Source organism: Zingiber officinale, chromosome 8A (genome assembly GCF_018446385.1).
Source record: "Zingiber officinale cultivar Zhangliang chromosome 8A, Zo_v1.1, whole genome shotgun sequence".
In the NCBI taxonomy this organism is placed as follows: domain Eukaryota; kingdom Viridiplantae; phylum Streptophyta; class Magnoliopsida; order Zingiberales; family Zingiberaceae; genus Zingiber; species Zingiber officinale.
Genome location: NC_056000.1, coordinates 74,512,372 through 74,528,002, shown reverse-complemented (window position 1 = coordinate 74,528,002; position 15,631 = coordinate 74,512,372). Strand labels below are relative to the sequence as shown.

The 15,631-nt window shown below is 37.1% G+C and overlaps 1 protein-coding gene across 2 annotated transcripts; it reads left to right on the top strand.

Annotated features, from left to right (window-relative positions):
* Positions 1 to 873: 873 nt before the first annotated feature.
* LOC122009561 (mitogen-activated protein kinase kinase kinase 5-like) lies at positions 874 to 15,351 on the top strand. 2 transcript variants are annotated; one of them, XM_042565765.1, is made up of 11 exons: positions 874 to 1,694; positions 3,526 to 4,149; positions 4,223 to 4,310; positions 4,591 to 4,653; positions 4,743 to 4,906; positions 5,716 to 5,791; positions 7,104 to 7,163; positions 11,936 to 12,055; positions 14,115 to 14,327; positions 14,416 to 14,492; positions 14,571 to 15,351. In XM_042565765.1, the coding sequence occupies exons 1-11, from the start codon at positions 1,135 to 1,137 to the stop codon at positions 14,785 to 14,787; spliced, it is 2,262 nt and encodes a 753-aa protein (XP_042421699.1). In that variant the 5' UTR covers positions 874 to 1,134; the 3' UTR covers positions 14,788 to 15,351. The 2 variants fall into 2 exon arrangements, with proteins under 2 accessions (XP_042421699.1, XP_042421698.1); XM_042565764.1 differs by having other exon boundaries at positions 875 to 1,694; positions 3,523 to 4,149.
* The last annotated feature ends 280 nt before the right edge of the window (positions 15,352 to 15,631 follow it).

The window sequence follows — 15,631 nt, the reverse complement described above, 5'->3', positions numbered from 1 at the left end:
TTTATTAATAAAAATCATTATTTAATGATGAATAAATTATAATTTAGGACAATCTTAAAGCATGCAATATATGCTCTTAGTCTTAAAACTTAAGATGAGTATGGGTCGTTATACGATCAACAAATACATATTACCCAGTAAGATGAATGAACTCATTAGTTCACAAGAGAATCTCATTTATTTTCTTTTGTAAAGTTAAGAAATCTCATACACTAAAATTATAAAAGAATTATCAAAATCTAATAGAGAACATTTCATACACCTCACGGACTTAGTTGGTAAGTATATCGAATAATGATTATAATGGTTGGGGGACAAGGATTTCCTCATCTCTGCATATTCCTGTCCATAAACTTACCAATTTAGATTCCTACTGAATCCCCTTTTAATGATGTAGGACAATTATAAAAGGGTTGTTATCATTTTTTTCATAGACTATTTTTTTTTTTCAATCTTGTTGAGTATTATGCACAATTATTGAGAAAAAACATGTCTAACACTTATAGAATGACCTTAGCCCTAGCAAATAGCTTATTTTCAAATAACTTTCATCGATTAAAATTCAATTTAGTTGAATGGAATCATTAAGTTTATCATTGCAAGTCAATAATCAAATATTCAATCAACTAGAACCCTATTTAGTCAGCTCATGATCAAAGTTTACTTAAAAGTTTACTAAAAGTTTTTTTTATTTGTATTTTTATGTTTTAATTTTAATTTATATAGTAGTTTTATTAAAATTATTATATGAGCCTTATTGACTACATTTTAAAAACATTCTAAGAAAAAAAAGTCCTTATGCTTTAAAAATGCTCTAGTTTTGCTCATAAATATAATAAAATAAGAAAGACGTCAAACGCCAGGTAAACGGTTTGACTTCTCAGAGCTTCTTCCTCGAAGTCGCGTAGCGAAACGACGCCCAAACAAATATCAAGAAAGAGAGATGAAGCCCACCACCTCCTCCTCCTCTTTGGCTCTTTCCCCCTTCCCATCCGATCGGAGGGTTCTCGGGCTTCCACCTTCTCCATGGGCGACGCCATCGCCTTCGCAGGATCAAGGTTAGGGTTATAGATCTTCGACCTCTGCGCTCAGGCATCTGCCCCCGTACCATGGTCGCCCCCTCTCGCCGTCGCCATGCGTTGGTGGAACCGTAAGAGCGCCGGATCGCCCTCCTCCTCCTCCTCCTCGCCATCTTCCGCCGCCTCCTCTCCCGGATCCGCCCGCAGCCGCTCCAAGGACCTTCACTTCTGGACCCGCCGTGGCGACTCCCAGCGCCGCCTCACCCGCCTCTCAGAGCTCGACCGTCTCGCTGAAATCGATTTGGGAGGGCGTTCCTTCGACTCCTCCAACGCCGACCCGAGATCTGGGAGCTTGCCTACCGCTTCTCGCTCCTCCCTTAGCAACCTAGACAGCAACCCTGGACGGACTGTGTCAGCCCTTGTGCTGCTACCGCGTCCGCTCCCTTTGCCTGAGTCGGCGACGCCGGCAGCTGCATCGCCTCGTCGGGATCCTACACAGGTGCCGGCTTCGGGGTTTGGGTTCCCGTCGCCTAACTCAGCGTGCTGCCGACTTCCTTCTCCGATAGAGCTTACAAAGAGATTAGAAGGTAATGAAGGGACTCGAGTGGCCACAGAAGTTTCCTCTGTCATGGAGCCACTCCGCGACCGGACCTTCCCAGCTGGTGAAATTGGAAGGTGAGCTTATTTCTGATTCCTTCTCGAACAATCCAATACGTGTCGAATATACTAGCAGCTTCGAATTTCCATAATCAAAGTTGGTGTCGACACCTTCAGTATTTAACCAATGGATATCAGGAATACTTATTCTGATAGCATGTATCAGATGATTTTAACAAGCTGATCTAATAGAAAACCATTTGATACTTGCAAACAGAGTTAGGTGATTTCTTTTGAATGTTCAATATATAAGCAGTACTATTGTTGTACTAGATTATGTTAATGAGGTATCTTTTTCTTCCAGTATTTATGCAGTTCGTTAATCTGCATTCCCTCTTCAGCTAGTAGATAATGAGCAGTTCATTCTAATTTGTAATGAGATTCCTTTGATTTTTTTATTTTTGTAAATGTATTTAATGAAGATAGAGTAGGGGATCAAAGTCAATGACGTAAAAGGATCCATATCATGACTCCACTTAGTGGGATAAAGGCTTAGTTGTTGTTGTTTATTAGAAGTACTCAATGAGCTATTTTATGTTTCTTAGTTTGATGATGGTTTTTCTTATAAGGCTTGCAATTGTTTAATTTTGTGTTGAATAGCTACTTCAGCATTTGATGAAAACACCAGCCTTTTACCAAAGGAATAAAGCAGATAGAAACACACCTATAATAGTTGTAGAGATGGATGAAACATAATAAAAAATAGGGTAAATATTTTTAATACTGCTAACAAGAACTATGAAAATGATAATTATGACTACATTGGGGTAATGAAACTCGTATGATTATTTTGTTCTGCTCTTCATTAAAAAAGCAACAATGTATCACAATACCAGAAGAACATTGGTACAGGAAATACCTGCCTTTCATAAGTGGATCATCCTTGGGCCACAAACTTATTTTAGCAAAAAATAAGTATAGCTTATTCTTAAGGTGTCAGGGAATTAAACAGGCAGATACACACCGACAATAGTAGTAAAAGTGGATGAAACGTATTGAAGAATTGAGTAATTGTGTTTAATATTTTCTAAGAACAACAATGGAAGTGATGATTATGACTCCAATTGGGGTAAGTAATCCTGTAATATCCTTATTTCATTCTGTTCTTCACCAAGCATAGCTTATTCACAAGTTACCTACCTTACAGCTGTGAAAGATTTATATATTAAGATGCCCATTGCAGCTTTAGCATTTGATGAATAGGTTTAAACCAGCCTTCTGCAAAGGGTATAAGGCTGATAGATACACAACTATAGTAGTACCTTAAGGTCATTGTTGTTGGATAGTCCTACCATTCATAAAGGATCATCCCTGCATTATAAAACTATTCAGTAAATATAAGCATAGCTTATTCCTAAGGTGTGTACCTCACAAATTTGAAAGATTTATCTACGACAATGGTCATTGAGAGTAACAATGATGGGGATTGGGGAGTAGCTTTGAAACAATTAGAACATAAATCAGTTGTTTTATCTTTTTGTAATGTGTCTGTGGCCCTAAGCTAAATCTGTTCTTTTTTAGGTTGAAAATTCATTGGAGATTGACACTCTTTTCCATTTAGCTATTGTTACGATTTCTTCATGATAATCATTTTGTTACTGTTTCAGCATCTGTTATCTCCTGTTTGTGGATTTGTAAGCATAGAAGTTCTATGTTACATATTTTGCAAGTTGAAGCATCTTTGCATTTGGAAAAACTGCAATTCTTTGGTTTTTCAGTGGTCATGCTATATCATTCCTTAAAAGATTGTATTTTTTTTTTCTGTAGTGCAATGGCACTGCAAAGCTAAATCTATGGTGGTCGTTTTGGAACTTGGTTTATTATTTTTTTACTTTCTTCTTGGCAGTAGGTTGCCTCACCAGATTTCATCAAGAAATTCAGAACCCACAGGCATCTCAAGAAATGGGTTTGCTTTTAGACGTCAGAAAAAGCTATCTCAAGATCCAAATTATAATGGAACTGCTGCCTTCAGACTTAATATACCTGCTAAAAGTGCTCCAACAAGCGGGTTCTCAAGTCCGGTGCACAGTCCTTTGTATAGTCCTCGAAGATTGAGTAATGTAGATTTTTCTACTTTTAACATTGCAACTCCAGGGCGGCAAGTCTGGCCTTCTCTGGAGATCCCATTCAATGAATCGCTGCCATATTTCTCTCAGAAAATTATTCCAAGTCCTGATCATTCACCACTTCGCAGTCCAACGGTTAGAAGTCCTGACCCAAAACCCTGGAATCTCAGTGCACCTTCTTCCCCTTTGAACACAAGGATGCTCTCAGATAACTTTGCAGCATCTCATGAGAATGGCAGTAACGTTAACGGACACCCACTTCCTCTTCCTCCTGGAGCTATATCTCCTTCACATTCTGGGTCCTCTCATCAGAATGGTGTGAAACCTGAGGCATTGAAAAGCCAATGGAAGAAAGGAAAACTCATTGGTAGTGGCACATTTGGGAATGTTTATGAAGCCACCAACAGGTGTGTATAGTGTCTGTTTGATAGGTGTTTCAAGCCTCATTTTACCATCTTATTGGACTGAAAGTTTCAACAGGCACACAGGAGCTTTATGTGCAATGAAAGAAGTAAATATAATTCCTGGTGATGCCAAATCTGCAGAATGCATAACTCAGCTAGAACAGGTTTGATTTTCATCTATGACAACAGTAACAATGCCCTGTGTTAATTTATAGCATTCCTCAAGTAATCTATCTGCTTGCTTTTAGATTTACAAAGATTACTTTTGAATTTAGCATGATTATTTTCAGAACTTAAATTGTTGATGCTTAAAAGTTGAAACCTCTAACATTCGCTCCAAGTGTCAAAATTGGCAACTTATTGCATTCTAGAGACCAAGAATCATTTTAATTATTATTTTTCTATTTTTTTGTGATTTAAATTACACTGTTTCTTGGTATGCAGGAAATAAAGTTTCTTAGCCAGTTTGAGCATCCAAATATTGTCCAATATTATGGGAGTGAAACAGTGAGTTCCTTTTTGAGGCTAGCATTGGTACTTGTGCTAGTGTCTGAAACTTGTTCTGTTCATTACAGTTTTTACTTCTTTTCATGCAGATTGATGATCAGTTTTACATATATCTAGAGTATGTCCATCCTGGCTCGATTAATAAATATGTTCGCCAACACTGTGGAGCTGTGACAGAATCAGTTGTCCGCAGTTTCACTGGTCATATTCTCAAAGGGTTGGCCTACTTGCATAGTAAGAATATAATGCACAGGTCCGTATCTTATAGATACTGGGAACACCTTGCACTTCTATGGTATTGCATGTTGTTGCATGTCCACTCAATTCCCTTCAAAAGTTGACATTCTATATTCATACTGCAATTTGAGAATAATGTATAAAGTAGTATATATAAATGCATTCCTAGAGAGCAAATCTTTCTACAATATGCATAGGTGAAGACTCGCTAGGTATTTCCTTTAACCATGATGAAGTACAATGTTTATTTCTCTAAATTCTACATGGTATTTGAGCACCCTTTTTGGGGCTACAGAGGCATATCCCTTAGGCTGAGATCATACTGCCTCCCTTGTGGAATCTTCTCAACTGCACTTCCATTTGTTGCAAGCTCTCCTATGTCAATGTGACATGGCTTGCCTCCTCCTTTCATGCTTTGCCTCAGTTGAGTCCTTTGGATCCCACTTGCTTTAATTTATCTTGCTTTTTTAAGCTGTGGCAATGGGGAAACATGTATGCTACTTGTACGATGCTGTTTGAGATTTCTTTTAAGAATTTGCTTTGTGTTCTATTGGCTTTTAAATTGGTCTGTCCTATATTACTTTATCTTTCTGGTTTATAGTCAATGTTTTTTAATTGTCTGATGAGCTTTCATATTTGTTTGTGGAGTAAATTCATGAATTAAGCTTATTCAGATTATGTTAATTGGTTTTATTTTTGTTTGCACAGCTATAAGAAAATACAATATTCTTTAGCTCTCATCTTCTGTAGTGTGTTTCTACTTCTTGTTGACATTTTCCCGCAATAGATGACACTGCTTAATCTAAAGAAAACCAACGCGTGCAGGGATATCAAAGGGGCAAATTTGCTTGTTGATGTACATGGTGTTGTCAAGTTGGCCGATTTTGGAATGGCAAAACATGTGTGTTTCTATTCACTGTTTTTTATGTATTTATTTGTCTGGATTTATTTTCTACCTTGTGTCTACTGGAGGGTTATGTGCTTCTGTGTTTGTTAACTAGACAACAATATAGATCAGAGAGATGGAATCTACAGTTGAAGAAGATGCCATCGACAACTTAACCATAGCTTATCACAAGAGAAGAGACTTTTTTTAGTAGTTGGATTTGATGCTGCGACAACATGTTAATGGCAATCTCTGTGAGTGATAGCTCAAGCTGGTTCTAGCGGTGTAGATTAAGTGTTGACAATCCATCCGTGAGACTAATTGCAAGTGAGTATCATCGAACTGGGTGGTAGCAACATAATGAAGAGGCTCCACATTTCTTCTATCTTGCTAATGGTGGTTGGGATAATGAGCTACTAGGTGGCGGCGACACTTATGGGGGTTGGTGAAGCAATGACACATGGGTGTGGAAGCTACTTGCCTAGAACAAGTAGAAGGTCTCTCGAGGTGTGTTGAGGAGGGGCTCAGGGTTAAATTTAGCAGTAGGAAAGAGAGAGAAGATGAGCGAAGCAGCAGTTGCCAAATTTGGAATCCAATTCTGTAAGAGTAAACATAAGTTATATGCTAGAGGAATCAGGATGAAGCACTTTTGGGAGCAGTTTTAAAAATTTGGCTCTAATATAAATTGATGTAGCATGACAGAGAAATAATTTTTCACCAAAGAAATTTAAACTAACAAAGTGAACTCAAATTTTATTAGCTACAAGTAAAATAAATAAAGGGATTAGAGTCTCTTTTGAAGGACCAACACTGACCTTCTTTAAAAATTAGACAAGAAGTTATCTATTATCTAATTACTTAGTAAACAAATACTAATTCCTATAATAATTTATTTTATAAAATTCCTATTTTTTTAAAAAAATCCTAGTTTATAAATTCCAAATTAGAACTTTCTAATTTAAAAATAATTGGCATCGCATTGTCTTAATAAAATAACTTTTTTAAATAAAAAACATGAGTAGAGACCCCTTATTTCTTGATCTCAAAACACCCTAGTCTGATTATTGTTTTACTATATCCAAGAAATATGTAATGCCATAATGTGCTTCTGGATTTTAGCACTAATCTCCGTTTTCTCTTGCATTCATTCATGTTCTATGTAATTATGTATCTTGGTTTGTACATTAATGCCTATGCACCTTGATATCCAGTGTAGATACTTGCAAATAATTGTGCAAGTATTGTTCATTGTTCTTTGTTTGTTTGTTTACATGTCTTTTGCTAATGCAGATGTGGCTAACATTTCCCTTTTTGTCCTGTTGTACAGTTGAGTGGTGCGGCAGGGGCTCTTTCATTAAAAGGATCACCATACTGGATGGCTCCAGAGGTAATTTTCTTGATTGTGATAATTTCTTTCTTTTTTACTAGATACAAGGAGATAGTGAATATGAAATAGTGACTGTTGGTTTGTGCTCTGTGGAAGAATCAAAATTTAATGGATTCTTTTTTTTTCTTGGTGCACTTAAACAATAGGGTTTCAGCTATGTTCGATGATCCATCTATATTAATAAATCAATACAAATTTATTTAGCAGAGTGATCATATGGACTTCGACATGATTTAATATCTTACCATCTGGTTGTTTGGTAAACCTAACTTTATCTTAGAGTTATCAGCATTCTAATGCAAATTAGGAATTTAATTTTTATAAGGTTTAAATATCTGAGAGATTGTTTTTGTAGGCTTTCCTCTTTAAGAAAATTAAGTGTGCAAAAAAGTCTCCATGCCAAAAATTCTCCAAGTTGATAATTGTTTTTAAAAGAAATCCCCCAAAGCAGTAGCAATAATCAACAAAGGCCAACTTCTTCCACAACCTCCAAGGAAACAGCTCAATCAAAAGATAGAAACTCAAATACTAACCAATCTCAATTTCCCATCTAAAAGTACTGAGATTCTACGAACAAAGAACAACAGAAATTGGGCAGGCTAAGCTACCTGAAGCATGAGCTGCCAGAAAGCCTTCTTGACCTCATTCTCCAATGTGCTAAACTGAAGCCTCTGCCCCCTGCACTGCTATTCCAAACCTCCAGCCATCAATATAGCGCAATGCACCTGGCTGGTGCACCTCGTCCCATCTTTGCTTTGCCTGATCTGATAGGGACATCAACATGGATACAAGCATTCCCATTCCATTGCCATCTTCAAGCACTCAAATACCCTGAAAATACAACAAAAATTGGAAAGCTTTCTCTTCTCTGATTGTAATTTACCATTGCTTCCAATAGTTTTAGGATTATGGAAGCCTTTGGTAGAAATTTAATTTAATTTAGTTTTTTGCTGATTTGTAATTTGATTTATTTCCTAGTTTGGTTGAATCCTATTAGTATAAATTTTTTGAGGGAGGTCTGATCCGCTTGTCACATTCATGCATCCTAAGGCTCTGTATGCTTGGAAGAGAAAAATTATGAAGATACAAGGAGAAGATAGATAATAGATGAGGAAGAAACCTTTATTTTTTTCAACCTCATGTTGTTTACTGGGGAATAATGACAATGGAGTCTTTGAGAATTTTGCATATAATTATGTTGTTTATTAAGAAGAAATAGCGAATATAGAAATATGAAAATAGATAATGAGAATTTTACCTATGATGTTAATCATGCCTTATAAGAAAAAGGGATAAGTTGGCCATTTTGGTTTTAGATCTCTTGCTATCTACTTCCTGCTTATGGGACGATTGAATTGGGAAGAATGTTCATGGTTTTAATTTATCCAATTTTCTTTCATTCCTAAACTTCCTATCCAAGTAAACAAGATGTTTTAAGTCATCTCAACTGCTTTTATATATTTTAGGTTTTTTACTAGCTTTCTCTCCAAGTAAACAATTCCTAAGATCCTCACAATTAGAATCCTAAGTTTTGTTAATTCAAGGTTCCTAAAACAAGAATTGGTGACTACCTACACATATAGTTGATGACTATGAGAATGTGCATACAAGATACAACTAACCTGATGGAAGAATGGATAAATAATCTTATACTAATATTGAAAAGAGATCAATAATCTTATACTAATATTGAAAAGAGAAGCTAATGCAGGTAAACTTTTCAACAGTGTGAAAATTTTCGCAAAATGTTCAAGAGAGTTAAAAACAAAAATGTGATTTTTTTTTTACCTGTACACATACATTCCTTAAAAGGATATTTGATATTATGTTTAGACTATTAATTTACTCCCTTTGTGCAAGTATTTGTTATTAACTCTTACAGTCGACACGCTATACTATTAATCACTGATAGAAATAATTCCCGGCGGGGGCATGCCTTCGGAAAAAAAAACTCTCTCACTTCCTAGCCAATTTGGCAGTCGGTTATAAGCTGATCCCGTGATTTATCTCCTTTCACATAACGTAGGGATGGGTTGTGAGGGGCGTTTAGGTAAGCGTAATCACCTTTTGCTACAACTGATAGAAATAATTGTGCTGAACGCTAGATTTACACCCACATTAGATGTTTGTACTAACGGTGTCAGAGTAATAGATTTTTGTAGCAGCCTAGATGATTTGGTTGAGTCAAATTGTTCATCAGTCGATTGAAAAGTCAAACCTCAGAAGCTTATCTGCAGTGAATATTTCTTTTTCAGTTGATTCAAAATCCTTCCAATTGACTCCAAATCTTCATTAATAAATTTCAATTGTCATTAGTCGGCCCAACTGGATAAACATTTTTGTTTTCAATGACTTTGCCTTTATTCAACTTGAGTTCTAGTCAACCAATTCACCTTGGATAAATCCGTGATGTTTCACTGTAGTCTAGACCCTAGTTGACTCCATTTATCCTAGTTGACTCAAATTCTGCGGCAAATCTTATCCTACAAAGAAAAATTCTTGAGTTGACTTAAGATCATTTTACTTGACTCAATTCTCATTAGTTAACTACTCAGTCAACTCAAGCAACTTTAGTCAATTAAATTACATTTTAGTCAATTCAAGCCAGAATTGAACGTTTCTATTCACGAGCACACCATCTATAGTCAACTACCTAGCTGACTCAATATGTTCCACTTCGAGCTTGCTCATTAAGTTTGACCTGGGACACCTTTTCCTTGGTTGAGTATATGTTTAAGTATAAGACGCGGATATGGAGGGAGGTAAATGCAGGTACACAGTTAAAAGCGCATGGCAGAGACGTTAATCCCAAGCCGTGACACCCCGAGGATCGAACCTTGGACCTCTCAACCACAAGACCATGCACCCCCAACTGTGCTACGCCCTGGGGACATTCTCTTCGCCCTCAAGTTCTTATTGATCGAAGTCTTTGAGCCATCGAACCAACATCCTCTTGACATGATCATTCTTTATCCTGGTCTTCTACAACTTGTCAGTAAATCTTTACATCCGCATCTTCTTTATCTGTCAAGCACCTCTTGAACATTTTCCTTTGCAAAGTTTCCAGTATCCTTGGCCTACTTGTACTTCTCCATTTACCAAGTGGCTCCTGTAGTTTTCCTTTTTGCCAACTATCTAACCGACCCTAGACCTACTTAGTCTTTTCCAACTTGTACCCTCAATTCCTTGTCTACTTCGTACACTTATCACTCAACAGAGTAAAATAAATTAAATCTAATTTAACTCTTTACCAACCACATTAAAACCATCCACGTGGTCACTACCCACATGTTCACTTAACAAGTTGGTCAGACTCAACCACTTAGGCATAATTGCACCAACACTATATAGCTAACCAGGACCAGTCAACAAGCTAATAATATGGACAAAGCCTAGCCAAACACTCACCACCACCTCAACTACTACTTGAAGGCCTACAAACACTGCTGAGCAATAGCTTACCCTCTTGATTCTGAAGCCTTCACAAACAAAGCAAAATTCACCACTGTTCAGACCCAAGGTTCCCATTGTTAGTGAGCACAGTGTCCAAGAAATTGATGCCAAATTTGCTGGATTGCATTACGAGAACAAAGAATGGTGAGGGCTTTGATTGACATTCCATGGGCCATGGCCACACAATATAGCAACTGCTATGGGGAAAATGTTTCAGTGGTCTACTGCAATGACTCCATTCTAGGAGGATGAAAATGAGATTGAGGGCATTGAGGCAGGAAGTGCTCCTAGGCTAAGATATAGTTGTCAGCATTCCATCTTCATCTTCTCTGGTACTTTGTCATTCATGTACCAAAGGAATTGTAGACACCTCATTGAGGATGTTGATTTGGCCTATTGATGTGAGGATACAACAGATGCAGCTGAGAATGCTGAGCACCAATGCATCACAGGAGGAGCACATACTGAACAAGGTGTAGGAGAAAGGGAAGCATCAGCAAGGAGCCTAGGCTCAGTGGGGAAACAGGTGTCAACATGCTTGAGTGGGATGCTCAAAACGCCCTGGTCAAACAGCCTCAAAGTCCTGATGGAGGAGCATAGAGTAAGAGGAAGTGCAGGTTTTGGGATTGAAGGAAAGGAGGGAATCCAGTTGACAATGGCAGAGCAGCTGGGACGGAGAGTCCTTCAGTGGTGCATCAAGAATTTCATTTGCCTGCTTTAGAAGCTGCTTGGTTAAAAGAGTAATGCGATGTTCCTGCTCTTAATTTTCCAAATGTCCAAGCATATTACTCAAACAGATGCCACCTTTTTCTTATTCAAGTTTACCAATCATACTTGGAACTGTACAATTTCATAAGGATTTTAGTACTGGTAGCTTTCTGATCCACTCCTGTATTTGATGTTTGTTTTCAAGTTAAGCTGTATGCTGTCTTTTCTTTTCAACTACAATTACTGTGGAACGCCAATGAAAAAATTCTGAAAGTTTTATAGGACTTCATTTTTTTGGGGCCCTTCATTTAAGCACCTGAGAATTTGCAACCTTTAACTGAGTACTCATCTTTTCTCACCAAATATTTTTACCTGTTTTGAATGTGGCTACTCCTGTTTCTGTTTATTTCACACCCATTTGACATGGGACTATATCTCTTTCTGTAGCATGTATCGACCCTGTTATGAAACCAGGTAAAACCTTGTTTTTTTTTTCTTATGAAAGCAATTCAAAAGTATTTTCTTTCAAAATTGATCTACACAAAATTTCTGTTTGCATGCTCACTTAATATACATCAATTTTAATTCTTTAACCTATTTCCTCTATTTAGGTTATGCAAGCAACGCTGAACAAGGATATTGGCTATGATCTTGCTGTTGATATTTGGAGTTTGGGATGCACTATTATTGAGATGTTTACAGGAAAACAGCCTTGGAATGGTTTAGAAGGGGTAGATTTTCTTGTACACTCCTAGTTATTTGTGGTTAGATGCTCCATTTTTCTTTGTTTTTAGATTTATAACTTTATGAATTTCACCAGTCAAACCATCATATATAAGCTTGCAAATGTTTGTAAAGATAATTTGGACTCCATATACAGATTCAATCCACAGTTTGCTACCTGGATTAACATGACTTTTGTACTATGGACTTCCTTTTCCCATAATGATTTCTACGACATTGTTTTTTTTTTGTCTGGTGTTCATATTTGATAGGGCATAATAATAACGAGCAAATTTACAGTTGGAATTGCAAACACATATATATTGAACAGCATAATGAAGTGTCCAAGGATCCAATAATCACAAGTGGCTAGTTTAAATTATTTTGTTGACTATATGACTATATCAGGATTGCTAGTTTTGCCTATGATATTTATATTAATTTGTTGAAAGTTGCATCAAATGTGACAAGGGGGTAGTAGATAAGGGAGTAAAACCAACAACTTAGTTTTCCACGGTGACTCCTCTCTGGCTTTGTCAATATAACGTGAAGTCGAGTAGGAACCACTGTTGGTTAATATGAAATGCCAGATCAAGGAGACAATATTATTGCTATGCAGTACTTCTGTATTGAAGGTCATGACATCAAGCTGTCTAGAATACTTCTTGACTCTTCTTATTATTAGACTTCTTCAAAATTGAAGAAATCATTTTTGATTGTCAAAGACTTAACAAAGTGACAAAACGGAGCCCATATCCTGTCATAGGTCTGAATTCTAGTATGATTGGGTTTATGGCCTCCTTTTCTTGCTATAAATCTTATCCTAGTTTTTCACTATATAGTCTCTTTCAGTCTTTTGTCTTAGGATTGGCAGCTGGCATTAGGAGAACAGGTTATATATACCCCAAGAAAAGTATTGCATTCATAATATTGTTTTCTAAACCCATGACAAGTTTGCTTCATCTCTTTTCATATCCTTAATTCCATCTCGATTAGACTAGGCAACCCGAAGGACAAACTTATTTCGTTGTTCTAGAGAATGAGATTAGGTGTCTATAGGTTTGGTAGTATTTCCGTTTCCTAGCATTCCTTGTTCATGCCATAGTACATGGAAAACACTGATTTTGATGTTCTAACACGTTTTCATCATCTGTGAATGTCCTATTTGCAGCAAATTTAAGTTCTCAATTGTGAATCCTGCCACCTGATACACCACTACCAAGGTAGCTGAGTTTTTTAAATTCAAAGAATCACCCCCACCCCCCTTTTTTTATTTTTGGTATTAGCAAAAAGTGATATCGTGCACTCCAAGCGGCCTAGTATCGCCTGCCCTACGGTAACATATAAGTAGGTAAATCACGGGGGACATTTTGTCCTAGCGGAGCGGCCCTTGTGGTGAATAATCAGAGTTGAAACTAATGAAACATAAGAGCAAAAGGTGATATCACTCACCGCAAGCAGGGGATGAACATAAATTTCGGAATGATTGGATATGTTGGACCTGATATTCACAAGATATTAAAGATGTATTGTTAATAGGACAATGACTAAACATATGAACTCAAGAGGAACTCCTGGAGTCTTGTATGACTGTTGTATCATTCTTAGGTTGTGCAAAAATGTGACATTGTGGTTGGGTTCGTCATCCCTTTCTAATCGTGCCTGGCTGATTGAATTAGTACGGTTTAATGACGATAATAATTTGCAATGCAGTTAATGGCATTTAAAAGTAAAAACATTGGAAGTTGATTACAATCCCACTGGATATTCCAGCTCTGATTGGTGAAGTATGAATATTGGACGCTCAACAAACATGCTTCTTTGAGTTGCAGTGGTTGTTATTTTGAAGTCTGAATACTTCTCAAAAACTTGATGGTTGGATAACCATGTTTTGCTGGAATTGAAAAATCATGCCTATATTTATGACTTGATAGATATTCAAAGATCGATTTAATATGTTAAATTTAGCTATTCTTGGAAAATTACGTTCTTTAGACCACTGATTGACCTTTTATGGTGTACTTTAACTTGGTTCGTGTGAATATGAGTTGGTTATGTTGACAACAGGCTGCTGCTATGTTCAAAGTTTTGCATAAGGACCCACCAATACCTGAATCGCTGTCTAATGAGGGTAAAGACTTCCTGCGATCCTGCTTTCGTAGGAATCCTGCCGAGAGGCCAACTGCCTTGAAGTTGCTTGAACATCCATTCATTCGGTTCTTCCACTACAACTACAATATCCTTGGCAATCCTGAAGGTATTCCAGGGAGTAAAACAATTGTAAGTCGTGGTGTTATTCAACCAGCTCTACAAATAATCTTTACTTTATCATTTCAAATGTCATAAAAGTCTCATATCATTATGATAGGAAAACACTGCCAGTCCAAGAGAGAAAAGTAAATCACGAAGTGAGCTGTGTGTTAAAGGAAAAAACTCATGCAATGGGTAAGCATGGTGTTTGCTTAATATGGGACTGTTCAAACTGGTACCTTTCAAGTGTTACAATAATGTTTTCCTCTTCAGGGAAAACTGTCACTCTCATCTAGAAACTTTTGAGACAGCAACTTTTCCTGTACCACAATCTGCTTCTGAGATCAGTCGTAGCATGCCATCACCACAGCAAATCCATCTTAGACTGAGTTCAGCTAGCGATCCTGTGAATACTCTAAATGGTGTGCCGTTGGATACAGGAAATTTTCAGTTGTATGCATTACCCAAGTCACATGAGCAGGTTCACTAGAACGCCTTATGATCAGGCTTCTGTGCAGGATTGTACCCAACTTACTGAACAAATCCCATGATTAGGACTTTCCATGGCTTCAAAATGAAGAAAAAGATTGTTCAACTCATGGTTGGGATCGTTCAACAGAACAACCATTAGTCCTTCATTTTCCATGGTGTTTTTTCATCTGAGGTTAATTATCATCAACCAGGATGCTACATTTTCTGTTTCTTTTTTGATTTCACGACCTACAGATTCTCAGAATTAGCTGGCTTCATTCCGCTGATAGTAGAAGTTACGTCGAGTTCGAACTATAGAAGTTTGTAGAATATTGCAAGAGCAAAGCGCAGATGTGATGTAATATATTTTAGTCTGTAGCATTTAGTAGAAACTGATTGTGATATCCACAACGCAGGCTCCATGAATAATAGAGCCTGTGCTATGCTTCCTTAACAATAACATTGCTCACCTTGCAGTGCTCTATGTATATGAATTGCCTATTTACCTAGCTCAGATAGTGACTTGTAACTGCTTTTATATTGCAGTAGCTGGCCATTTGGTTGTATGCAAGTGTTTTCCTCACTGAGCGGTGTTTTCTTGGCCTATGTCATGCTTTACTTGGTTTGTTTCATCCACATTAAATGCTATTAATATGAAGCATTTAAATGGCATTTTATGAGAATCTATATTTTTAAATTTTAATCGACTGGTTTTTCTCGGGAATTTTGACTTGATTTAGGATTGAGCTTATTCACCAATTACAACCCAAAACATTTGTTCCTTAGTGATACGGTGATGAAGTAGGGTCCCATCAAAGATAGGTCAAAGCAAGGGAGACTAGTCAATGTGGAGGTTAAAGTTA

Excerpts from the sequence above, each read along its gene's own strand:
- LOC122009561 (XM_042565764.1), top strand. The coding sequence starts at position 1,135 with ATGCGTTGGTGGAACCGTAAGAGCGCCGGATCGCCCTCCTCCTCCTCC. Across the intron at positions 4,311-4,590 it reads GCATAACTCAGCTAGAACAG|GAAATAAAGTTTCTTAGCCA; the intron begins GTTTGATTTTCA and ends CTTGGTATGCAG. Across the intron at positions 5,792-7,103 it reads ATTTTGGAATGGCAAAACAT|TTGAGTGGTGCGGCAGGGGC; the intron begins GTGTGTTTCTAT and ends CCTGTTGTACAG.